This window comes from Fusarium falciforme, chromosome 12 (assembly GCF_026873545.1).
Source record: "Fusarium falciforme chromosome 12, complete sequence".
NCBI lineage: Eukaryota > Fungi > Ascomycota > Sordariomycetes > Hypocreales > Nectriaceae > Fusarium > Fusarium falciforme.
In genome coordinates, this window is record NC_070555.1 from 1,822,662 (window position 1) to 1,847,692 (window position 25,031).

Here is a 25,031-nt window from a genome sequence, read left to right on the forward strand (position 1 = left end):
TAAAACCCCGCATTGTAACAGACAATCAGTATTATCATGTGTCGTTGTGGCCCTGTCCTTCAGCCAGCCTCATTTGACGTTGGCTGGTTCCAGCCGCCTGCCAAGCCATCTTTACTCTTGCCTCCCCACTCATGTACCCGTTTTCAACCTCAGGGGCAGGGCTCAGTGTTTTGGGCGCCGTCTCCGATGTCTCACTTGTCCATCCAGGACGCGCTGGTGGGGCTGAATGTGATATTGGCTGTCAAGCCCATGCTGCCCAACCGTGCCGTGCTGGTACGCATCAGGATGCGAGACCAACGCCAATGAGCGTCCAGGGATACAGTGTTCGGCTGTAGAAGTGCAGTGTGAGTATGGCATGGTCAGCTATATGATTACAAATCCACGCTTGTACCTGGATGTACTCTTGGCTTCTCCTTGTCCTTGAGGTGCAGTGTTGATTGATCCCCTCGGCTTGTCGACAACTCTGCTCGCCCCGCACCTCCAAATCTCGCTCCTACAGCTGAACCTTCTTTGCCTTACGGTTCAGAGTTCAGTCGGATCTGTCGTCTCTCGTGCTAAGACAAAAACTGCGAATATATCCTCCAGCCCCAAGCAGGAGAAATTCTGACATCGAAACATTGCCCAATCTATGATTGTGTAAGGGAGACGAAATCGAGGCCAGAAATGCCGCCTGTGAGTCCCTCCGATCTTCCTTATTGGGCAGTACACACTAAAAAATCAAGAACCGACAGAACTCTTTCAAGGAGGAGGTTGAGCAACGGCTAGAAAACGTGCAAACCATCCAGAGAAGAGCCACAGGTCCTATCCAGAACGTCGAGTCTCGTGACCCCCGTCATTCCAACATTGCGGGACAATTATATGGTGATCAAAATGTGAATACCACATACCAGCATTTTCACCACGGCGGTAAGTCACGTTTCGGCCTGGGCCAGATGCCAGCATGACTCGTACAACCGCTAAGTGCAATTGGTGTTTAGAATCCCCCAGAGATGCTTGCTTCAAGTTCCTTCATGATCTTGCCCAAAGCGGGGATGATCCGTCTTGTCACCTCGAGAAGTTAAGACTCACCAAGAGGATGGCAGACGGCACCTGCGAATGGTTTCCAAATACAACCGAGTTCGAGAGGTGGCTTCGAGGAGACAAACAGATCTTGTGGGTTGAAGGAGAGCCCGGAACTGGCAAGACAACCCTGTCGATATTTCTGGTCGACTACTTCGAAAAGATGAACAAGCAAGAGCCAAATAAATCCAGTCTCAAAACTTGTAACGCCTTGGCCTTCTACTTTTGCGATTTCCAGGATACGATGACGAATACACGGGAAAGCATCCTCAAGGGTCTGCTTCGACAACTCCTAGACAACCATAGCGCACTGTTCCAGGAGGCCCACGACATTTTTGGTCACTCACAGGCAACATTGCAGGGAAATGCCGATGCACTTTGGACTATATTCAGAAAGATCCTCTGCAAATTGGCGTCTCACATTGGCAATGTGCATCTCCTCGTTGATGCCCTTGAGGAATGTGACGAGAGGTCAGGCCGAGATCTCATCAAGTCCTTCCATGACGATATCAAACGCGAACGCATCCCGAGAAATGTGAAACTCTTGATTGTCAGCCAAGACGTTGAGTGGATCAAAAACGAGCTCGAACAGGAGAGAGTAATCACACTTCATCTCGTCTCGTCCCTGATTTCTGGCGACGTTGAAAAGGCCGTCAAGGACAAGATCGACAGACTCAGTCGGCGGAAGCACTTGCAAGAACAAGACCGTAAAAGACTCGAGGGAAAATTAGTCAAGTACTCTGAGGGCAAATTCCTCTGGGCTGACCTCGTCATCAATCACATTGATGAGGAGCTTGATACCGATGATCTAAGCTGGGAGAACATACGTGATAAGATTCCATGGACGCTCGACGATTTCTATGACAGAATTGTTCGCAAATCCTGGTCCAAAGACCCAGACTTGGTCAAATTCGTTCTCCAACTAGCCGTCGCGGCACGGAGGCCCCTCACAGCAAAAGAATTCGACATGACGTACGCGATACTGAAGTCAGAAGGAGAGGACAGAAGGATTCCAGACTTGACACAGAAGAAACGGGGCGTATACAGTATTTGCAAGCCAATTCTGACGCACGACTCCGAGACGGACACTGTCAAGTTCGTGCACCAGTCGGCAAGGAGATACCTCGTCAGCTGCAGACCACCACCGGAGCCAGCCGCACAAAATCGAGTTTGGATCAGCCGTCTTTGGTCTCATGTAGAAATGAAGTATGGGCAGTATTTTGCCGTAAGTCTGATACGGTTGCCATTTGTTTTTATTTTCCCTCACACCTCTCTCAGTCTGTTCTGCCCTCGCGGCCCCCTCGACCCAGCGAACCTTGCCGTATCGATCCTGACGACGCCAACTATGTTCTTTTGAGGACTTGCCTAGCCTACCTTAGCCGAGATGAGTTCGACCGCGGTCAAAAGATTATTTGTTATAGGGCCGATCACACCCTTGTTCACGTGTTCGACAAGCTCTCGATGGAGGAGCCATCAAATTGTTTCCTGAAGTATGCAGTAGAACATTGGAGAGAGCACGCTCTGGCCGTGGACCCGGCTTCTCTTCTCGGCCGGCTTGAGAACTTGCCAGACTTGGCAAGTCTCCCCACTCTTCGAGACAGCCTCTTTCTATACGCAGCCGCTTCCGGCTATGACAAGACTTCCATGTTCCTACACAACCAATGCGGTGCCCTGCTTGGCGCACGAGATGCCAGTGGCAAAACTGCACTTCACCTTGCGGCTTTCAATGGCCACACCTCCACAGTACGGTTTCTCATTGAGCATGGAGCGGAGTGTGGCAGTCGGGATGCCATAGGCGCGACTCCGCTACACTGGGCTGCAAGAGGAGGCCAGGAGGAAACCTTTTCCTACTTGCTCTGTATCCATCAAACCCAGCGGTATCTTGCCATTCCGCAGGACACCGTGATACAGAAGCTGAACAAACGTCTCAGAAGAGCCTTAGACCCGCCAGGCCCTCCTATGGATTTGGATATGCCTGACAAGAGCGGCAGAACCTTGCTCGTCTGGGCGATTGAGGCTGACTCCGAGGGTCTGGTGCGCTCTCTGCTCGAAAGAGGAGTCAGAGTGGAATATATGTTCAGCCAAGATCTGGTATGGTCTCTTACTGCCCATGATGCAGCAAAATCATCCTCTCGCATCAGCAACGCAGCTGTTCTGGATAGAATGATGAGGTTACTCGCATTGGCCGCAGTGGGCACATTGGCTCCACTGGTTCCACTGGCCCTCCTCACGCAAAATGACCAGGGGGCTCTAGACGACCTTTTTGAAATGCTTGACTGGATAGCTGACACATTCGGGATACCGTGGCGGATGCATGCAAGTCAACCATTGTTCTCAATATGGTAGAGGAATCAGACTCGGCTAACATCTTCCAGGAACAACGAACACCACTTTCTCGAGCCGCCGAACGGGGGCAACAGGGCATCGTCAAACTCCTGTTACGATATGGGGCACAACCAAACTTCGAAGACGACGAGGGACATACGGCGATCTTTTGGGCCGCGAAACGAAACCACAAAGCTGTAGTCGACATGTTGAAGACCGAAGGTGCAGATATCGAGACGCAGTTGTGGCTTGCAATCCAGACAATCCAGATTCAGGCTGTTCAACATCTCATAGAGATTGGAACAGTGGATCTGAACCGACGCAATGGGACAATTGCTGAGCTTTCAGCACCGGGTATCGCTGCCTTGGTGGGAAGCAAGCGCATCATGAAGCTGGTGCTGCAACGCGGCGAAGCGGATCTTAATCTCACCATCAGGCATGGATTTACGCCTTTAAGCTTGGCAGTCATCTGCGGGAACAGTGCCCTTGTTTCAATGCTGATAGGAGCCGGAAAAGCCAATACGGAGTGGAGAGATGAATTGGGCTTGACGGCATTGAACTTCGCCGTTTTTCTCGGCAATACCGCTGTCATCAGAACCATTGTCGAGACCGGAAAGGCTGATGTCAACTCGAGAAACCGGGCTGGCGAAACCAATTTGATGCTGACTGCAAGATTAGCAAACGAGGAGGGTTTCAGAGTCTTGCTTGAGGATGCATTCGCAAATCCCAACATGGCAGACCGCCTCGGGAGAACTGCACTGTTCAATGCCATCCGGGGGGGGAACCGAACGATCATTGACAAACTCCTTAGGCAGCCCCATGTATCAAAAACGCATCGGGACATCTTTGGGGCAACGCCACTCTCCATGGCAGCTAGGTTTGGGGATAATGAGACAGTGGAGTCACTGTTGAGGATATTCCTCTCGACAGAGCAACTGGTCGCTCAACTGACCACCACAGACAACTTCAACAGAACTCCTCTGTCTTGGGCGGCGTGGATGGGCCACAAATCGACTAGAAGGCTGTTGGCTAAAGCGTACGCAGAAAACGAGCAAGAGGTCGGACTGGATGAGCCATTCACCGTCATTCCACCCTGTGGGATGATTACAGGCGCACAAGCATTCCCTAGTCGGTACTGTCACATTTGCCTCTTTAACATTAGAGTAGTAGACCCCTGCTATGGGTGTGAAGAGTGCCTAGGTGGATACATATGTTGCACTTGGTGCCGGCAAAGGTTGCACCCACAGCCCGGTTGTTTGGATCGATCTCACCAGGTACACATTCTGGAGGCTGCATTAAACAGCAATTGACCGCAAGCTAGGAGTTGGGTTACGGGCGCTGATTTGAGTCTTGGTAAAATGTCACAGTTTTGAAAAAACAGGTTTAAGAACCTATAAAGACATTGTTGTTTGTCTATTGACTTGGTCAATCCGTTGTTGTTTTAGGAGACCTAGCGTAGGCGACCAAGATTTTCTAATTCGAGCACAGTAGTTCTCGGATTGCGAGGCGTGCCGACCGCGGCCCGTGCCGGAGCCGGCTCGGCCGTTCATGTCGATTGCCTCGTTTCAAGATTAGAAATACCGTCTCTGCCTGGTTGTCTGAACTACCTACCCAATGAAACGGGTACATGTTGCCATATTTGCAGTCAACCGCCGCTTCACTACTACTTCCTTTTAGGCAGGTTGGTAATCTGACCCTTTTCTGGCACCTACACACTCACGTCATAGACTCGAGACTCGACTCCTCGGATAACGTTAAAATGGATAACTGGGAGCGGAGAACAATCGACAGTCGAGGGATTAACGTATCTTTCGATTGTTAAATCCGACCGAGACTTGCTGACAAACCACCTGGTGATTAATCCCTACCCAGACCTATTAAACAGCGAACAAGCACATTTTGAACATCGCACTCCAAAGCACCTCATCAAACCCTAGAACCGAGTCGTTACAATGCTGCATAACGTTCTGCTTACCGGTGCCTCCGGCTACATAGGGGGAGATCTCCTAGCAGGCCTCTCTGGCGCTAACTTACCACCATATGGAACACTTTACGCTCTCGTTCGCACCCCAGAGCAAGCCAAGGCTGTTGAGCAGCGTGGCGCAAAGCCGTTGACCTTTGACGTCAAAGATGAAGCTTCTGTTCGTGGTGCAGTTCTAGAGAACGAAATCACCGTCGTTTTCTTCTTGATTGACGCTACGTCTTCTGTCTCTCAGGAGCTATTCATCAAGGCTCTTGGTGAAGTGAAAAAGAAGACTGGCTCTGAAGTCCACTTCTTGCACGTAAGAAATCCTCTTTTTTTACTCTTGGGATGAGGCACTGACTTGTCTTGAAAGACATCTGGTGCTAAGCTGTTCTCGAGTCACGCCAGCGCCCCTACAGATGGCGCACTGCGTGATGATGACGCAAATCTATATGACATCCAGGCGACCCAGCGCGCAAGTGTTGATGCGTTTAAACCAGTTAGTCGTTGGTCTCTAATGCTGTCTTGATGCCATACTTACGCAGTCATAGGTGGTTGGAGTTAACAAGAAAATCATTGACCTGGCTGAAGCCAACCAAGTCCGCAGCTACATATTTGTACCCTGCATCGTTTGTACGAGATTCCTTCCAACGCTTCTCGAGCCAGTATCTGATCGCGTTTCAATATCTAGATGGCAAAGGTCGAGGCTTTGGCAATCCGATATCTATTCAGATCGTGGCCATTGTGAAGGTAGCCAAAGCAATGCGGCGAGTGTATCGAACGGATCAAGGCCATCCTGTATGATCCCACCCACCCACGATGATCCCATGACTGAGCTAATCTAAACAATTAGACCTGGCCTGTGTGCCACGTAGTTGACAATACCAACCTATACATCGAGATTCTCCGCGGGATTCTAGAGAATAAGGATGTTGGTCATGGAAAGGAAGGATATTACCTTGCATCTTCGGGGAGTGTCGCTTGGGACGACATCTACTCCCAATTTGCAAAGGCCCTCGCTAAGCGGGGCCTAGTTGACGATGACGCAGTCAAAGATGCTGATGATGAGGCTTTGGACGGCATGGCTACCGCTCTGAACTGCTCCAGGGATTTTGTTGCTGTGCAGCTTGGGGGAAAGTGAGTCGTGATCCTTTGACACTGAGGGTAATCATTGAACTAACATGCCTTATCTAGATGCACTTTTACTGCTGCTCATGGGAACAAGATTGGTTGGAAAGCTCAGTATCAATCGGAGCATATCCTTGAAACCGCGGAGGACGAGGTGGACTGGATTTTACAGCACTTGAAAGACTGAGTTGGGTAGATTATTGGTATTTGTGACGCTGGTGGTCAGATCCATGAAGTATCTCTATCAGACTGCAATAACGCTGCCATAAAACAAACAAAATACAGTTTTCTGGTATCTATCACGAAATAATTGACGCTGAAATTTACAGGTACGATGTTCCTCCAGGTGATGTCCCATACCCTCCTCCCGCCGCCGTTCCCAACGCTCCACCACTCGGGCCGCCATACACGCCTCCATATACACCTCCCGACACGCCCCCGTTAGGCCCTCCATTTACGCCTGAATACACTCCTCCGTGAATACCCCCATACAACCCACCGTTCGACCCATCTCCCCCCGATGGCGAAGGTGCGTACCCGCCTGGAGCGTAGCCTGGGCCGAGTCGGTCATCAGATGAAGGCCTTGGGCTGGCGTCGGTTCTGAATTTGCTGTTGCTTAGACGAGCAGTGGCTTCGGCTGTTCTGCGGCCTGTGGGCTCGACTGGTGATGGTTGTGGTTCTGTCTCTTCTTTGTCGTCTTTTTGTTTTCTTGAGAAAAAGTTTGGGAGACACATTGTCGTGATTTAGAGTTTGAAGTCGCGTACGCGTTTGTTGTCACGCGTTTGTTGTCACGCGTTTGGCTGTTATAATGCACGCCCAAAGTATCGAGAGGAACTGAAATATTGGTTTTGCTGTTGTGACTTTTGGTGGAACGTGGAAACAGAATTGAATTGGGAGCCTCAAGGTTTTCAATCTGTAAAAAAATATGCTTAAAATGTAGAATGACAAGTGGCTCAGCGCTCGGCGATCCCCGAGACGCGTAATCTTGGTTGCGAAATTGGCCTCCCAGCCCTCGTGTTAGTCCTGGGCTGGGATCTGCACTGCCCCGTCAATACGTGCGCGGTGATAAGTCACGATTTGAGTAAGGATTAGAACACGTGGAACTATTTAAGTTATTGAGCCGCAGCCTAGCTCTTGGAACTATTATCGCATGCCCGGTCAATCGGGGTAGCCGTTGCGCTCAACTCAAATCCATTCTCTCAGGCCTGGACCCACAGCCACCGTTTCACTACTGTTGGCCAAGAGCAAGGTTTCTTCGCGTACCAAAGAATCCAACATCAAGAGTCACCAGGTCTTCCAAATAAGACAAGTCAATGCTAGCTAGCGTCGAATTATCCTCTTCAAAAAACTTGGCGACACGGCGTGCAGTCCATCTTGGGTTCTCATCGGCTGTTGACATGGTTAGAAGTTGAAAAGTGCAAGCTTGGTGTTGTTGCCAAGAACTTACCAATCCAATGGCCAGCTTTTGGAATAATGTCGAGCTGAAGATTTGAGGAAATTGGTTCGAAAGATTGACGAAGAATGGATCTAATTCCCAGACTTGCTTCACCTCCCATTCCGAGAAGCGGCATCCTCAGACGGCTTCCATTCAACTTTGACTGGAAGAACTGAGAGTCTTCGTAAACAGTCGCGCTTGAAAAAGGGCCAAGCATTGCTCTGAGGAATCCTGGCTTTGAGATACTTGAAGTGTACCTGTTCACCGTATCCTCACTAAAGCTTGCTGGACCGGAGTAGCTGCCGTGGAAAAAGTACCATTCCAGAAATTGCTTCTCTTTGCCCGACATGAGAAACTCTGCCAAGTCGGGAACCTGGAAGAAGGCGAGTTGCCAGTTCTGATAAAGATCCCAATAGGGCGCCGGATTGGAGCTTTGTTCATATCCGAATCCTGGGAGGGGATATTCGGCGATGGCAAGTCTTTTGACCAAGCTTGGGTGCTGGATGGCGAGGGCCGTGGCCATGCCGACGCCTTTGTCGTGCGCACAAACGTATGCCGAAGAGACATTCAGAAAATCCAAAACGCCCTTCAGGTCAGCAGCTGATGCTGTCGCACTGTAGTTTCCGTCAGGGGGAATGCTCGAATCTCCGGCGCCCCGGTTGTCGGGGGCAATGACTGTGTAATTTTGGGCGAGAATGGGACCGATGAACTGCCACGTCAAGCTATGCTGAGGGTTTCCATGAACGAGCAGAACTGGTGGACCAGAGCCAGCATATCGAAAGTGTATGCTAACGTCGTTCAAAGCAACGCGGCCATGTTCCCAGGTGTCAAAGTCGTTTATCGCTCCTAGGACTGCCGGCAAGGCGAGAACGGAGACGGCAAACTGAAATGCTCGCATCTTGAAGTTGGAGTTTGGAGAAAGATGTCCCTGTTAAGATTGCTAAAGCCCTTGAACGGGATACGCCCGTTTTTATAATCAAATTTTACTCTACTGTCGTCTGGATGATGATGAGTCGCTTGCGGCTCAAAACTCCGACTTCTCCATTGAGCAAAGATCCATTCTCCTTTAGGAAAAAGGTGTCTTACCAATCACCTGATGCTAAGGAACCTCGCCATAGATCCCACCTTTACAGGCGGTGATGACAAGATGACTGGGATTAAGGCTTATTACTTGTGGCGAGGATGACTTTTCCACGAATTGACTCGTTCCTGGAGTGTGCGCCAGATTCTGGTCTGATTGATAATACTGCACCATGGAGGGCGGAACCGCGATGCCGAACGTTCCGCTCGCTGATAGTTGCCCTCATCCCCTTGAAATGCAGAAGGTGCATGCAGCTGCTGATAAAGAATAATTCAATGAGGATAGACCAAGATAAGAGGTATAAACTTCCTAGCTAAATTAGCCTAATGGCGAGCTATCAATAATATCTCATAGACCTAACAGCTACATCACCAGGCGCTTACTTTGGTTGCTCAGCGTACGCATAGATACGCTGGGCGATTGGCCCACAACAGCTAAAATACACCTTGCGCATTTCAAGTGGATGATACACATCCAGAACGTTATTTTTGTAGCTGGACTTTGAATCTACGGGGTTTAATAAGAAATATCAATGTTATTCTAGACTTCTTGGATTTTGGCGTCACAGATGGGCCTGGCGTCTGCGTGAGCGAAAACATGCGAATTCGCTGCCTATACCACGTGCAACATTTCAAAGTCACGGTATGCAAGGCGTGGAGTAGGTAAAAACCCAATTAAGCTACTGTTTCTATTCTTTTTTTTTCTTTTTATCATTTTTGGCCAGTGGGCTATCATGTGAGTAATTTCAGCGTCTGCATGTCATGAGCTTAAGGCACAGGGTAGAGTCTCCTTGCATGAACCATGTCCCCTTCTCACTCTGAACAGGACTGAAGAATACGCAAGCAATCAAATAATCAGCAGTGTTGCCCATTCAAAATCGAACCCTTAATAGGACTGATGGTGGTAGGAATATAAGAAACCAGTATGGGATGTAATGCTGTTGATATGAGAGCTTAGATTGATGGTTTGCTCAGCAAAACTGCCCTAGAACATTATCGACCATTGTCAAAAGCGATATTATAGTTAACATCGTCCCGCTAGGTAACGAAAAAGAGTTCACCACTTGCATCTCATGAAAAAGTTAGTGCATTCAGTCATGACAATCCTCAACGATTCAAAACACTCATCTGTTTGCCATAAAAAGCCCATGCCCCCAGTTCATCCTTCACTAAGCAAACACACAAACCACAAGCCAAACACTTCCGAACAAACACTCACGAACCAAACACAGATTTCGACATGCATTTTGAACCTCGGCAGCCGGCTCACAAGGTACCGATCAATCTGACAATGGGCTTGGAATGGCTGAACCGCCTTCCTTTGGCGTGTAACACAACCGCCAACCAAACCGCGAACTGGAGTTTTGGGGAATGGGTTGAAGGTCGAAGCCCAATCGACTTTGGCACATGCGTGTTCGAATGCGTATCTTACGAGGCATTCTGGATCATTGGAATCATCATCATCATCAACGCCATCTTTTGCAACTCTCAGTTGAATGGCTTCAAAAAGTCCAACGAAGAACCTCCCACCAACACTGGGGATTCATATCTTCCCACATTCGACTCGAATCCCGCACCCAAGCAAAATGGCCCCTGTTGGATGCAACGCCACCTAAAGTCCCGGCCCTGGCTTGTTTTGGTCATCAATCTTTGCTTCCTGATGGTTATTTTGGTGATGCTTGAGGGCTTCCCAGTCTTGCTCACGGCCTGGCGATTCAGCATCTTCTTTATCCAACTCACCTTTCCGGCCTGGGAGCCTCGTGCCCTGGCGTTTTTGGCTTATTCGCCATTGTCGCTCATAATCCTACTGGGCTGGGTTGGGGTTTTCTGTGCGGGCCACTTTCTTCTCAAGGTTCAATTTGGTCTTATGAGCGAGTTGATCTCGCTTTACTGCGAGAACCCGAAGAAGGGAGTCAAGATTGAAGATGTGGAACTAGGGGACTTGGTCGATGAGGAGGAGGATGATGTACGCCCGCCGGCTTATGAAGGATGGCAGCGGGCTGAGCTACGGGTGCTTTAAGGAGAAGAAGCTGCTCTTGAGGGACATGGGGTCAGATTGTGAAGATTGGTATCTGTTGGAGAAGGTTTTAGGGATAAGAAAGAATAAATGCGGTTCTCGTTCAACCTTAGAGACTAAATGCTAGCTCTAACTCTTGTTTAACCCATAGACCACAAGTCAATAGACCTGGCTACTGCCCTCTTGCCCGACCCAACCCCGTTGGCGATATCCGTAATATTGGTCCTTGGAATAGCCAAGTCCGGGTCCGAGCTGTTGATAGCACCGATACTCCACACAAGACACCCGTATTCAGACCTGTCTAAAAATATACCACCTCCACTAACACTGCTGTCTGAGTCACATTCCGTCAAGAGCCCTAGGGAGGTGCGGCAGTAGTCGTTTAGAGTGAATTCGGCCTGTGGTTTGCAGCCGTCCTGGCTAGAGGACGTGAAAACTTGCACCATGACCGAACTCGTGTCACTGAATATGAATTCTCGGTTCGCGGTCCCGTTGATCGGCACTGTACTCCCGTTGCAAAAGGTGGATGTCATCACGTCGTTTAGCTTCCTGGGGTACATCTTGAATGGCTTGAACTGCTCGAGCTCGCAGACCGTCCGGCATCTCTGGAGCCCCTCATCTCCTTGTCCGGCGTCTAAAGTCGCCATGACGGGGCAAGATGCAGATGAGGTTGGGGCGTCAGTTGTCCTGGTGCCAAAGATCGAGTCAAGTTCGGATTGGGCATGATCGGCCGCTGCGTCGATAGCTTCTTGGCTCTCTACCATGTCTGGCCACTGTTCCATGGGATGGAACAGGGTGGCTGTTGGGGAATGCGAGGCAGTGCTTATCTCTGTTTCCGTCACGCTTTCAGTAGCGCCTTGGACGTTGCAGCCGTAAACGGTTCCGCACATGGCAGTAACCTGGCTTGTCACAGTGCTGGTCGTCGTAGCATCGACAGAAACGCTGTAGGAGGTGCTCGTCATGCATAACTCGGCTGACTCGGTCTCACAATCTGTGGGTTCCTCAGAGAAGGTTGGATTGTTGTCTTCCCCAATACTAGAGACGGCGTATTAGCATCCGAGGCCCTCATGTGTGTTTGTCTTATGTGTGACTTACGTGAATTCTGGCCAGTCCGGGAGATTCCCTTTGATGTTGATCTCAATACCAAGTCCCGGGGGGATGGAGATGGATGGTGGGGGACCCCTGGGATGTTATTAGCAATAGTGTCTAACCAGCAAGAAGAAGGCTCTTACGGCGGATAAATGCCAGGCGGACGGATCATCTTCCACCCAAAGATGGGTCCGATACAGATGTTGAAGAACCACAGGTTGCAGGGGATGACGAAACCGTCATCTGTCGGCTTAGGTTCATCGACTGAGGTTGTCACCGGGATGACAACATTGTCATCGGTTGTGGTAGTTGGAAGGGGGGTCGTCTGCGTCGATGGAGATGAATTGCCATCACCATCACGGGATGTGACCTGGCTATCCCCTGTTGTGGGTTGGCCCTCTGACTCTGTTTGCTCTGGCTCAGTTTGAGTTGTCACGTCGCCTGGGTTAGTGGTGGTTTCGTTAGAATCCGTTTGTGAGGTGGGCGTCGTGGGAGCCGTGGTATCGGATCCGGTCTTGGTCTCAGCACTTGTCTCCGATCCCATAGTTTCTTCCGAGGATGCATCGTTGCTTTCTGTAGATTGGGATGTAACAGGGTTGCTTGTAGTCTCAGCGTCTGTGGTCTCGGTAGCAGGATTGTCAGACTCCGTAGCCTCAGATGTAGTAGTACCAGGTCCGGTGGTCTCAGCATCGCTCTCTGTAGACTGGACTGTGCTGGGGCTATTTGTCGTTTCCCGTTCGGTGGCCTCAGTATCAGAAGCGCCTGACTCCGTAGTCTCAGCTGCAGTAGTCTCTGCATCGCTTCCTGTGGACTCGGTGGTGGTCAAGTCACTTGTATCGGGTGCAGTGGTCGCAGTTCCGGTTGACTCCTGAGCAGTAGACATAGGTTCGGTTGTGTGGGAGCCATCAGTGGCAAGAGAAGAGTTCTCACTTGTTGTCTCGGTCCCGGGAGTTTGCGTGGCGTCAGTTGCAGAAGACTCTTCCCCAGCGGTCTCAGTTGCGGTAGTTTCCTGCGGAGTGGATGTGGCTTTAGTTGCATCGGAACTACCGGTAGGGAATGAAGAGCTGTCGCTTGCAGTTTGAGTTTCAGTAGCTTCAGTTGCGGAAGTCTCATCCCCAACAGTTCCGGTCTCGGTAGTTTCCTGGACAGTGGTGCCCGTTTCTGGGGCATCTGAGCTGCCAGCGAAGGTGGAAGAGCTCTCATCTGATACGGCAGATTCAGTAGGGAAAATCGTTGATATTTGGCCATCTGAGTTGGTAGTTTCAATGCCAGACAAGGTGGCTGAATCAGTTTCGGCCGTCGACACTTGGTCATCTGAGCCAGTCGAGCCAGTCTCTGTCCCTGGAGGGACGATGGTAGACACTTGCCCGTCCGACTCTGTAATCACCGTGGGGACGGTTACGTCTGAGTCGGTCGCAGACTGAGAGCCAATGGTTGACGTCTCGCCGTCAGATCCCGTAACAACGGTCGGGACAGTCGAATCGATATCCTCAGTTGTCGGAAGGATGGTTGAGACTTGGCCATCTGAGATGGTGACAACTGTTGGAACAGCTGAGGTGACGTCATTCCCACCGGAAATCGTCGAGACTTCGCCGTCCGAGTTGGTAACAACGGTTGGGACAGCTGTATCGATGTCCCCAGTAGTGAGAAGGATAGTCGAGACTTGACCATCCGAGCCCGTAATGATAGATGAGCCAATAGTATTCGACTCGGTGCTATCAGGAATGGAAACAGTCGATGGTTGGCCGTCAGAGTTGGTAATGACGGTGGGAAAGTCCGAGACGGTACTGTCAGGTGGCAAGATAGTTGAAACGACATCAGAACCAGTGACGGTTGTAGGAACAGCTAACTCGGTGCTCTCCTGGTGGGAAACTGTCGACACTTCTCCGTCTGAGTTGGTAACCACTGTAGGGGGAATCGATCCTGTATCATGGCTGGTCTCATCCGAGGCGGTGGTGCCGCCGGGGGTATTCGACCCGTTGTCGCCATCGGACACGGTCGATGCACTAGCAGTTCTAGAGATTCCATCAGAGGAACCACCTCCCGAGATATTCCCGGTGGGCTCTCCTGGTCTCTCGGAAGTAGAGGGGTGGTTCCCGGAGGAATGACCAGAAGCACTCGGGGCCGTAGTGAGAGTGCCGGATATCTCGGCATCAGTGGTAGGATATTCAGGGGTAGGCTTGACTATAGTGATGATAGTAGGAATGCAGTTGGGCCGCCGCGAAGAAGTGCGAGTAACCCGCGGATAGCACATTTCATTGTGTCCGCAGCCCCATCCCTCACGGCAGCAACCTGCGCCACAACACTCCCTGCCTGAAGCGAAAGAGTTAGCAATAGTCCACATATGCAGACCGATGGCAATGTACCAGGGCCACAGATGTGTTGAGGATGTCTCCCCCTCCTTGGGCAACAAGTTTGATCTTGCTCAAGAGCTTGGCATTGATGGCCGCAGAGACAGAATCCAGCCTGGCAGTCCGGCTCATGGCTATATTTCGACGCCGAAACCAAGTGGCTGCTGAGGAAGAGCAGGATTGGGCCGACGGTGGAAGCCCTCATGTTGGCAAGCAGATGGCCAAGGAGGATGTATCATGAAGGAGCGATAATGACGGGAACGAATGGAGAACCAGCAAACGATTGTTAGAGAAAAGAAGGGATGCTCCTAACATGAGCTGCTGTCCTATCTGTCAAGACGGCCTGCTAGTATATGTATATAACTGTTGAGGCAGAACTATAGGCGGCTGGCCAAAGCCCTTCACCCGTGGCTATGCTATGATCTGCCGGGCCAGGGAGACGCAACATGATCCTGGTCATGTTCATCTGATGGACCAACGCGCAATTAATTAATGTTGAAACAGGAGCTGCATATCAGACGGAGGGAATACCCGTGCAGAGGCGCCGATGCCAGCACAGCCCACTTCAGCAGATCATTGGTTATCAATGCTACACGAGCGGAGATTGAGTCCTGATATTGTTGTGTGACTTTCTTGGCTGACGTCTCGTGTCAGTTATATTTAATAAACGCAACGGTGCTGCAGTGGTGCTTCGATCCGATCTGTATAGCCACATCCGCTAATCTCCATCCTCTGTCGAGTCTTCTCTTTTGTTTCCCATCTCCAGATCTATGTGAAACAGATATTCCTTTCAACTAAACTCAAAGCTCTGCGAGTATGCACCCGCTCTATTCTGGTGATCAGATGGTCAGGCAATGGCCGAGGCGGTGCTGATCCTGATCCTTTTGGGGGTTTCATGTTATGTACATGCTCCTAATTCCTAATTACGCGGATCAAATGACAGTCAGGCATCGGCTCTATGCCTTATTATCACCGATGCGCCATCTGGTCCAATGCTTGATGTTATATGAGGGACTTTCAGGCTCACTGTCTCTGTCCACCATCATTCATTCGTTCCCCTTATTCATTCCTTCTCTTGATGCCATTGACGGTTGCTGCATCCGTCAGCATGTCGTTCAAGTTCTCGCCCTCGTTGGCCCCTTGGCTGGCGAGGCTAACTATTCTTCTCGGTTTCGTCTCTCCGACCATTCAGGGTACCATTTCTGCGCGAGCCGGCACCATCGACGACGTCTTCCACATTAAGACAGGCACTGAGAAGGGTGGCTGTGATGACTACGACGTAGTTCAGTGGTGGAATGACGGGCGCGTTCTCGCTGGCGCTGCAGACCAAGTTCTGAGGAATGCCAGAACCTCCAAAGCTAATGGTGTCACGAATTCCGACAGTCAAAAGCACCTATGGACCTTTTTCAAGCTCGATGCGGCTGACGACTCTTTTGACTCTACTGTTGACGCCATGATTGGTATGTGTCGAAGTGTTACCTTCCTGTGCGAGCAAAGGCTAACCCCCAAACGTTAGTCAACATAACAAAGGTGCGCAACGCCATTGACGATGAGTCAGAGGGCGAAGATGGAGACGACAAGCCGTGGATCTTTTGTGACAGCACCTTTCAAGCTGGTAAGCCCCACCCCCCTTCCCCTTTCCCCTTACTCTTGTCTTTTGCACGCTGACCTCTCGTGACGCAGAGATGAAATGGACTGCCATAGCTTTGATCGAAGGCACAGGCGCCGAGGATTCGGAGAAAAGGCAGATGAGGAAGGTCTATCCAGATATATACCAGGTCAACTACTTGGATGTCAAGAAGAAGAGAGACAAGGCGTCCAAGACTGAAAGAGCGAAGATGTCCCAGCCCTTTGGTAGGTATTCCCTCTTCAGCATGCCGTATTCCGCAGCAAAAAGTCTAACATGAGGCTCCCAGTCCCGTTCTGGTGCGACGACTTGAAGGCCTTCCGCTATGATGAGCCGGGCGACTACTGTTCCAAAGGTCGTGGCAAGCAGAAGACCAACATGGGCGCCACCGACGACAACATGCAGCCAAACACGATCACCTTTTGTCCCAAAAACTGGGGGAATGCCGTTCGCTACCCAAACATGTTTCAGTTTCCTGATGTGACGGCAGAAGGCGTGTCGATGGAGGAATATACTGTCGAGGCCTTGACGTTTCTCCACGAAATGTTCCACTTTGCGTTGGAGAACGAGAACACGCCAGACACGGCATGTGAGTTTTGTCTCGAGCATTCAGGGTGTCGAAGAGAGCGCTGACATTGTGTCTTTAGATTTACTGGGTGAGATCGTTGGGTCTGATGTCCTCGCGGAAGGCGCAGCTATCACACAGGAGCAGGCAATCGCAAATCCCGAGTCATGGACCTTGTTTGCACTGGCATGCTACCTTGGGACCCGGTTCGTTCCCAGATTATACCTGGGCCAGCACCAAGTCCAAGCTTAGGCAATCCTAGTTGTGGAGGATATAGGTATATTCAACATCTTGGAGGATACTGAGTCCGAGGAGATGAATATCATGGAGGAACCTCAGGGCAACTTAAGGTTGCGTAGTCCATGATGCTTCAAAGAGTACCCATCCCGCTAGTTACATCGTCAAGCCTCTTCTTTTCACGTCGGTGACTTCGCGTCATCTCGTCGTCGTATATCATGTTGAGGGGTATGAAATCTACATGGACCGATTCCCAACCGAGACTGCCGAGGTCTTTCAGGTGTTGCTCGAAATCATCTACAGCGAGCGGATAGACGATATCCCTGCCCGCATAAACGACCCTCTTCTCAGTGCGTTTAAAGTGATCCTCCTTTTCCTTGCTCTTCCAGTGATTGCACCACACACTTGCCAATACCTTCTCTTCATTCCAGTTCTGCAGCTCATCAATCCATCCAAAGACCGGGGCCTTTGAATAACAGCGCGGGTTGGGGATCCCGGTATGGACGAGCATCTTTGATTTCTTCACCATTTGCTGAGTCTCGAGGGAGAGCGAGGCAGGCCAGTAGGCAGTGAAAATCTCGGTGTTGGGGGTAAATCCGCGTCCGAACATTTTATTGGTGAAGATAATATCCTGGGTATGCGTGATATCGACTCCCAGGTTATCCATCAACTGTTGATACTGAGGGGATGATTTAAATTCCTCATAGGCCGTGGGCGAGTTCCAGCCAACAGCCAGGACGTAGTCCTGGGGAGAGTCTGAGTCTGTAATGCGCCCGTAGGCTGGGGTGTTGATATGGCCACTCCAGCTACAAAGCGGCTCAAAGATGATGTCATCAAGAGGATCGGAAGCTTTGAACCTAGTCCATGTGGAAAATCCAGGCCATTCAGAAAACGCTTTTTGGGCACACATGGTGATGGACGCGCTGTCGGAGATGAGGTTGGTTGGCTCTGGTAGTGGCCCGGGGGTGGGGAGGGCTTTTATAGGGGCTTGGGGAGCGTGCTGGCTGCCGGGGATGCACAGGCCTGCCACATTTGTTTGTTTCAGGGTTTTGATGACGTGGTCTTGGAAACGAGTTCCAGGCGGATCAGGCAGAGAGTGTTGCATTTCTTTCTCATTCAAAAACAAAGAAGAAGAAGGGACTATTGGGAAGATGATTGTGGCGACCGATCAAAAACTATGCAGTGTCTTGACATGGCTGTCTACGTAGCATTGTTATGGGCACCTAGTCTTGGTCGGTTTCCCGATTGGCATAAGATGACAACCTGTCAAATTTATATAAGCAATCGCCATGGCTGTCAAAGGGAAGCAACTCACTCGATCAAATTTCCGTCTGGGTCACGAATATACAGGCTCTGTATTGGCCCTTGGGCCCCTGTCCGAGCCACAATCCGTCCCCCTTCGAGAACCTCGATCCCTTCATTTCCGAAACTCTTGAGTAGGTCATCGAGCTTCACGCTGTCGTCGACAACAAAGCAGAGATCCGCGGTACCAGGCAGCGCAGTCTTTGCTTTTGGCTCAAACTCCTTTCCTTTCTGATGAAGATTGATCTTTTGGATGCCGAACTTTAACGCGGTCCTCGCAACAGTAGGGTCGGATGGTGGTCTGAATGTCTCGACTTTCATGCCGAGATGTTTGGCATACCAGTTGGCTGTGGCACCTACATCGGTGCAAGTGAGGACAAGGTGGTCAAGGGCCTTGACGACGGCTCGTGATTTCGACATTGCGATAGGCTGTGGACCGTCTTTGGTGTTTGGAGATGGAGTGGAGAACCGACGTCAGCAAGTAGGTAAGTTGAGATGGGGAGGGTGGGCTATACTTAAATACGCTTTCTGGTTGGATGTGCGTCACTCCAAGCATTGGAGATGGCCAATAGCCGAGGCACAAAGCCGTCTCACCGAACAACACAAAAATAGGCGAAAAATCAGCGTATAGTTTATAGAATCATCTTACTGAATCTACCTACTCTGAAAACCTTGCTACAAAATCAAGCCGTAAAATACCCAGGGAAGATGGCATCCTGGTGCTGATCGAACCATTCGCCGTCATGCGCCAAGATAACTTCTACCTTCGACACGCCTTCAAGCCCCTCGTTACGGATTTGCCTAATCTTTCGAACTGTTTCGGCTGCAAGTGCTTTATCCATATGTATGCAAACATTCATGCCATTTTCAACCCATTCAGACATCTCTGTCAGGCCATCCAAAATTCTTGGATGATGGCACGCATCTCCAGCAAGATACACATATTGATCCTCTGCAACGCGTACGAGCAGATTTGTATGCCCGATGAGATGGCCAGGGCTATCGACTATGAGGATGAGGCCATCGCCAAAGAGGTCTATTGCGTTCTCGAATGGTCCAAATGGTTTCCAGTCATGAGAAACACCGGGCACCAATTGAGCAAGTCGTGGATTTGCTGGCCGAGCAGATCCAGCATCGCTCTCTGAGCCTGGGTGCCAAGGTCCTTGTAGTTCAATCACGCGACCGATTGGAAGAAGGTCTTTCTCAAACTTGGCTGCGGAATGATAGTTCATCCCATGTTGTAGAAGATGCTGGGTCCCAGATCCGACGATGAAATACGCATTTTCGAAGTCGCTGGGCGTGCCCACATGATCGTAGTGAACATGGCTGAGAATAACAGCGTTGATGCTGGATGGAGTCAAACCACCCCGTCGCAAAGATTCATCAGCATCTGGAAATGTGTAGATCGGTAATCGTGTGGACAGATGAGGTTGAATGTCTGCAGGGTATTCATCCAGGTTCCTCCGCATGCCGAGGTCGAAGACCAGCTTAAAGTCTGGACTGGGATGATGGATCAGAAATGACATGGATGGAACAGTATTTCGGATAGATTTATCTTGCTGGTCGGCACAGAAGAAGTGCTCGGGGAGTGTGAGAAACCCGCTCGGGAGTAGAGACACTTGGGGGAACGTGAATGGTTTCCTTGGTGAGTCGGACATTTTGGCTCGTCGTTCTTGGGTGAAGGCCTAACGGAGAGCGACAGTAGACGTTTCCGAGGTATGTGATACAATGGAGGGCCAGGGTATGGCGTAATGGCTATGGAATGACAAGTAAGAGAGTATGAAGAGGCCATAGGGAGAACATGCGTTGGAGGCGGGTCGGAGTTGTGGGGGTTGTGGAGAGGAGTTGGAGAGACCCGCCGAACCAACTCTCCACGACATCTCCAACGATGAAATAGCCGAGGCACAGGGACAGCCGCTCATTGTCAGCCTCGACCAAGATTGCATATTGACCAAGCACTGGATATAGGAGAGTGGAGAGAAAGCAGCGAACTAGGCCACTAAGGCCATAGAAATATATAGACAGCGGAATCTTGAGGACAGGAGGTAGTCGGAAAGGACGGCCCTGGATGAAATTTCACTTCTACACCCTCACTAAACCATAATGACATCATTCCAAGAACAGTCACTTGCCGTACCCAACTCGACCTTTATAGCGGGAGGTTGGTTGACGGTTGCCCAGGATCAATGCTTTGTTGTGTATGGTACGTGATGTTAACAACGCTAATGTGAACCCTGCTGATACGAGCTAGATCCTGCTACGTCAAAGCCTTTGGCATACGTCCCTGATCTAGACTCACGACAATGTGAGCATGCAGTGGAGACTGCAAAAGAGGCTAGAAGGAAGCTGGCCTTATTGACTGCCAAGGACAGAAGCCGGATGCTTAGGAAGTGGTTTGACCTGGTTCAGGCAGCAGCCGGCGATCTTGCCGACATCATCACAGGAGAAAATGGCAAGCCTCTGGCAGAAGCGATGGGAGAAGTGAAATACGCTAGCGACTTTATCGACTGGTTCTCTGGTGAAGCAGAGAGATTCGATGGAGCGGTAAGCGGACCCGAAACTCGTTCAGGCGAGTAAGGAAGCTCAGATATTGCAGGTCTACCAATCATCGAATCACAACAGTCGTATTGTCACCATCAAGCAACCGGTAGGCGTCGTTGGCATCGTGACGCCATGGAACTTCCCAGCCGCCATGGTGACAAGGAAGGTCGCTGCAGCTCTCGCAGCGGGGTGTCCATGCGTGATAAAACCAGCCCCCGAAACACCTTTAAGTGCAATTGCCCTAGCTCATCTTGCCCACCAGGCGGGGTTTCCAGCAGGGTCTTTGAGTATTGTAACGACGAGGAGGCACACGGTGCAGGTTGGCAAGATCTTGACCCAGCATCCAGACATTAGGAAGTTCTCCTTTACTGGCTCTACGGCAGTGGGCAAGGTGCTTGCCGCACAATGCACCGACACCATGAAGAGGGTCAGTTTGGAGCTTGGTGGAAACGCTGCCGTCATTGTCTTTGACGATGCCGACTGCGAGAAAGCCACCGAGGGCATCATGGCGAGCAAGTTTCGCCTCTCAGGGCAGACGTGCGTGTGCGCCAACCGTGTCTATGTTCACTCTAGGATATACGACAAGCTGGCGGCTACGCTCGTTACCAGGGTCAAACAGCTCAGGCTCGGGGCTGGACATGACCCAGAGACCAATCTTGGACCCCTCATCACCGAAGCTGCCGTGGAGAAGGTCGACATGCATGTCTGCGACGCCGTGGCGCGAGGGGCGAGAGTATTGACGGGAGGGTCTCGAGCGACCAAACTTGGAGCAACGTTTTTCGAGCCAACAGTTTTGGTTGACGTGGCCGCGGACTCTCTATGTGCGACTGAGGAGACGTTCGGACCCCTTTTGCCTCTTTTCAAGTTTGAAGATGAGCAAGATGTCATTAAACTTACGAATGCTCCTTCAGTTGGTCTCGCGGGTTACTTTTTCACTCAGGACATTGCTCGTGCGTGGCGAGTCGCCGAGGCTCTGGAGGTGGGCATGGTGAGTTTCTCCTCTGCGCATCATGAGTCCCCAGCTAACCATGACTGTGCGCATTCCACAGGTCGGAGTCAACACTGGCCTTATTAGCAATGTCGCCTCGCCGTTCGGTGGCGTGAAGGAGAGCGGGCAGGGTCGAGAGGTGAGTTTCGCGGCTGGAAAAGCCATTGCCGGATTTTTTTCCCCATTCCTGGCAGAAATTTCTAACAGGACTTGTTACTAGGGCTCCAAGTTGGGAATTGAAGAATTTCTTGAGGTAAGACTCCTTATCCGCCACTACTTCAACACAGGCGGACTCAGTTAACACCGACCCAGGTCAAGAGTATCACATTTGGATTATAGAATGAGGAATACCGCATTGATAGTATAGTGAGGTTATTTTCTCTATTAGAATTCCTGCATAAGGAGCTAAGAGGTAGCGATAGTTTGTGGCATGCCAGATGGTTCACAGATTGTAACTTAGATGAGGCGGCATTAGCCTATATGGTTAGTCGGCGACTGAAGTGGCTTCAGACAATCGCAACAAGGCGCCAGGTAGGGAGCAAATCTCCATTCAGTTCTGTTTTACGTGAAAAAGAGTCCATACTTTACCGGCGCGTCAATATGGGCTATCGACTAGATGGAATCCACACGGCTAATTCGAACTATGTGGTGTCAGTCATTGCCAAGGGAAGAATTGAAAAACGTATGCCTGAGGCACTCAAATTCGGTCAAAAGTATCACCCCGCGTATGAATAAATATGACACTCAAACCTCGCTGCATCTCTGCTTGACCTTGCGCCGACCTCCACTAGGATGGCCACTGTTGCCCCTATTCACAGGTGCTCGCACTGCTCGCGAGAATTCGGCCGAGCCGAGCATCTTGTACGCCATGAACGGACCCGTACGACGCAATTCCCTCACCTGTCATCCTGCCATGCTAATGCTACAGTTAGACACGAAAGAAAAGCCATATGGCTGCGACTTGTGCGCCCAAGCTTTCTCTAGGAGGGATCTGTTGCGAAGACATGAGTGGAAGGCGCACCAGCGTGGACGGCCGCCAAAGGGCAACGAGGGGGCGACGAGAAGAGCCGGAGATGGCACGCAAAGACAGGACATGACTTCGCCAGAAGATGAGTCCCCGTCAAGTCATTCCCAGATTCAGTCAACTATAAATCTGCCGGTGAGCATTGAAATTACCGTCATATTAAGCAGGAAAGAAAGTCCTAACCATGGTCAGGACCAGCAGTGGCTGAGCCATCACCCGCAGGAATCCTCGTCATCGTTGTTTGGGACAAATGTGTCAATCCAGGACTCCTTCATGCCCGACGAGGTGCAATGGCTCCAGACTCTTGACGAACTCGGTCCAAACGCGCTGGACCAGTTTAACTTTGCTGCCCCCCCTTCGCGTGATTGGGGGCCCGGTGTGCAATTTGGCCCCGGCGTTGGAACTGTTCAGCTCAACAGACAATCTCTGTTCTCTCTCCCGCCATCTCCTGAGCTGCAACCCCTTGATGATGCCTCACCAGGTAACTCACTTACCGGCGCCGAGCTCGCCATCACGGAAGCCTGCTGGCTCCATCTCCAACAAGAAGCGCAAAGATTGAAGCCGGGTTACGTGCTGGTAGGCAGAGATGTTCTCTGCAGCTACATCGATCGTTACTTTAACAGCTTCAACCGACACCAGCCGTTATTCCATCATCCAACCTGGACACCCAGCGAAGCCCCCGCATTTCTCATCTTTGGCGTATGTGCCAATGGTGCTCTGTACAGCCTGGAGGGGTCGACAGCCCGAGACTTGTTCGAGTTCGCGACGACACTGATGCCTGCCTCAGGTGGAGGGTTGCCGAAACTGCAGGGTATGATGCTCTTGACAGCATTTGCTGCTTGGGGTGGTGAACCCGATGACCTCGACAAAGCACTCCAATACTACGGCCCGATGACGATTTTGTTGCGGCGGGAGTGGGCCAGGATGCAAGGAATCGGGCTTTCGGCCGATCCATGTTGGAAAGAATGGCTTCAACTAGAAACATTGAAGAGGTAAAATAAGACCCTCTGTGGCTTTTCTAGACTTCACTAAGTTATGAATTAGGGTAACGGGGTGCATTTTTACCTTGATGACTCTGTTGAACGTAGCTTACGATGTGCCTTCGCCCTTTCTATACGAAAAGGAACACGAGCTACCGTCGAAAGAGGACAAATGGGACTCCAAGACTGAAGAAGAGTGGATAAAAGCATGTCAACGATCTACAGATTGCACGGAATCTCATACTATGGGGTCTATTACCGACCAACTCACCGATGAGTCGTCCTCTGCTCCGCCAAACATCGGCACCTTTGCCTGCCACCTCGTCATATCCTTCCTACTTCAGAAGATCATCCTCTCTCACCGAGCCCAGATACCTAACGGTACCGAAGAATTGTCGACTCGCGACGAGTTTGCCAACCTCCTGAGCCGGTGGCAGCAAATCTTCAAGCACATTTCAAGCTTAGGGTCGCCACCTGATGACCCGCGGGAGCCTATGCTCTTCAACAGTACCGCAATATCTCGAATTGCATACATCCGACTTGCCTCGGACTTCTCCCACGTGAGAAGGAGCTTCGGAGTATACTCCGAAGAGCAGGTTGTTGAGTTGATTAGGTCCACACGGCCCCCCAGCCGCGGATCGGCGACCACGCGGGCTGCATTACAAGCCTGTCTTGCCCTCCGGACGCCCACTCAACTGGGATTCCAGGTTGTGGCGCGCACGAGCTTTTGGTTCTGGAGCGTGCAACATTCGCTGAGCTACTTTGAGTGTGCCTTGTTTCTATCCAAGTGGGCGCAATCAGTCTCGTGTATTCAAGACTTGTCTTTGGATGAGCAAAAGGTTCTTCGCTTGCTGAAGCAGCTGACGCGGGCGAGTGGCGAGCATGCAAGGGGCGAGACTTCTAGACCGCTCTCGGCTCTTGTCCTGTTGAGATGGGCCGAGCTGCTTGATACTGGGACGACGACGGTGTGGGGTATCATGCCGAGGATGGCGAGGATATTGACTCTGTACGCAGATACAATGACATGAAGATGGGACGGTTTCGGGCCGATCCCTCTTTTCGAACAGTTTTAGTACGCGTACTCAGTGTACTGCAGTGGTTCCTTTTCTAATACTACATGAGAGGGGACGAGTATTCGGTGCGGCCCTCGAGATGAAGAATACCCATATGACAGTTCTGGTGAGTGTGGTGTTTAATGATGCCATGGGGTGGCTACTGCATTATGCTTGATAGTCTCTTATTTGATACTACCCACTGGCAGCAATACGGATTCACACATTCACACAGGCTCTTGGTGCAAGATATCCTTGGGGCAATAGG

The 25,031-nt window shown here is 50.9% G+C and overlaps 8 protein-coding genes across 8 annotated transcripts; 5 read left to right on the plus strand and 3 right to left on the minus strand.

Moving 5' to 3' along the window:
* Positions 1-5,336: 5,336 nt before the first annotated feature.
* NCS54_01434800 (Hypothetical protein) lies at positions 5,337-6,662 on the plus strand (the record flags this gene model as incomplete). The annotated part of the gene is made up of 6 exons (XM_053159502.1): positions 5,337-5,666; positions 5,721-5,846; positions 5,899-5,980; positions 6,039-6,145; positions 6,201-6,484; positions 6,542-6,662. The coding sequence occupies 6 exons, from the start codon at positions 5,337-5,339 to the stop codon at positions 6,660-6,662; spliced, it is 1,050 nt and encodes a 349-aa protein (XP_053015477.1).
* Positions 6,663-7,703: 1,041 nt separating this feature from the next.
* NCS54_01434900 (AB hydrolase-1 domain-containing protein) lies at positions 7,704-8,838 on the minus strand (the record flags this gene model as incomplete). Its single annotated transcript, XM_053159503.1, has 2 exons — positions 7,923-8,838; positions 7,704-7,864 (listed from the first exon to the last, which is right to left on the minus strand). The coding sequence occupies exons 1-2, from the start codon at positions 8,806-8,808 to the stop codon at positions 7,704-7,706; spliced, it is 1,047 nt and encodes a 348-aa protein (XP_053015478.1). The 5' UTR covers positions 8,809-8,838.
* A 1,443-nt stretch (positions 8,839-10,281) lies between these two features.
* Positions 10,282-11,010, plus strand: NCS54_01435000 (Hypothetical protein; the record flags this gene model as incomplete). The annotated part of the gene is made up of 1 exon (XM_053159504.1): positions 10,282-11,010. One exon carries the CDS (start codon positions 10,282-10,284, stop codon positions 11,008-11,010), a length of 729 nt encoding a protein of 242 aa, XP_053015479.1.
* A 4,545-nt stretch (positions 11,011-15,555) lies between these two features.
* On the plus strand, positions 15,556-16,891 carry NCS54_01435100 (Hypothetical protein; the record flags this gene model as incomplete). The annotated part of the gene is made up of 5 exons (XM_053159505.1): positions 15,556-15,907; positions 15,964-16,062; positions 16,131-16,301; positions 16,364-16,663; positions 16,722-16,891. 5 exons carry the CDS (start codon positions 15,556-15,558, stop codon positions 16,889-16,891), a joined length of 1,092 nt encoding a protein of 363 aa, XP_053015480.1.
* Positions 16,892-17,009: 118 nt separating this feature from the next.
* On the minus strand, positions 17,010-18,598 carry NCS54_01435200 (Hypothetical protein; the record flags this gene model as incomplete). The annotated part of the gene is made up of 2 exons (XM_053159506.1): positions 17,010-17,733; positions 18,192-18,598. The coding sequence occupies 2 exons, from the start codon at positions 18,596-18,598 to the stop codon at positions 17,010-17,012; spliced, it is 1,131 nt and encodes a 376-aa protein (XP_053015481.1).
* A 263-nt stretch (positions 18,599-18,861) lies between these two features.
* On the minus strand, positions 18,862-19,836 carry NCS54_01435300 (Lactamase-B domain-containing protein; the record flags this gene model as incomplete). The annotated part of the gene is made up of 1 exon (XM_053159507.1): positions 18,862-19,836. The coding sequence occupies one exon, from the start codon at positions 19,834-19,836 to the stop codon at positions 18,862-18,864; it is 975 nt and encodes a 324-aa protein (XP_053015482.1).
* Positions 19,837-20,281: 445 nt separating this feature from the next.
* On the plus strand, positions 20,282-22,046 carry NCS54_01435400 (Succinate-semialdehyde dehydrogenase; the record flags this gene model as incomplete). Its single annotated transcript, XM_053159508.1, has 6 exons — positions 20,282-20,381; positions 20,430-20,722; positions 20,775-21,707; positions 21,769-21,846; positions 21,928-21,960; positions 22,020-22,046. The coding sequence occupies 6 exons, from the start codon at positions 20,282-20,284 to the stop codon at positions 22,044-22,046; spliced, it is 1,464 nt and encodes a 487-aa protein (XP_053015483.1).
* Positions 22,047-22,499: 453 nt separating this feature from the next.
* NCS54_01435500 (Hypothetical protein) lies at positions 22,500-24,739 on the plus strand (the record flags this gene model as incomplete). The annotated part of the gene is made up of 4 exons (XM_053159509.1): positions 22,500-22,587; positions 22,640-22,866; positions 22,924-23,723; positions 23,776-24,739. 4 exons carry the CDS (start codon positions 22,500-22,502, stop codon positions 24,737-24,739), a joined length of 2,079 nt encoding a protein of 692 aa, XP_053015484.1.
* Positions 24,740-25,031: the final 292 nt, after the last annotated feature.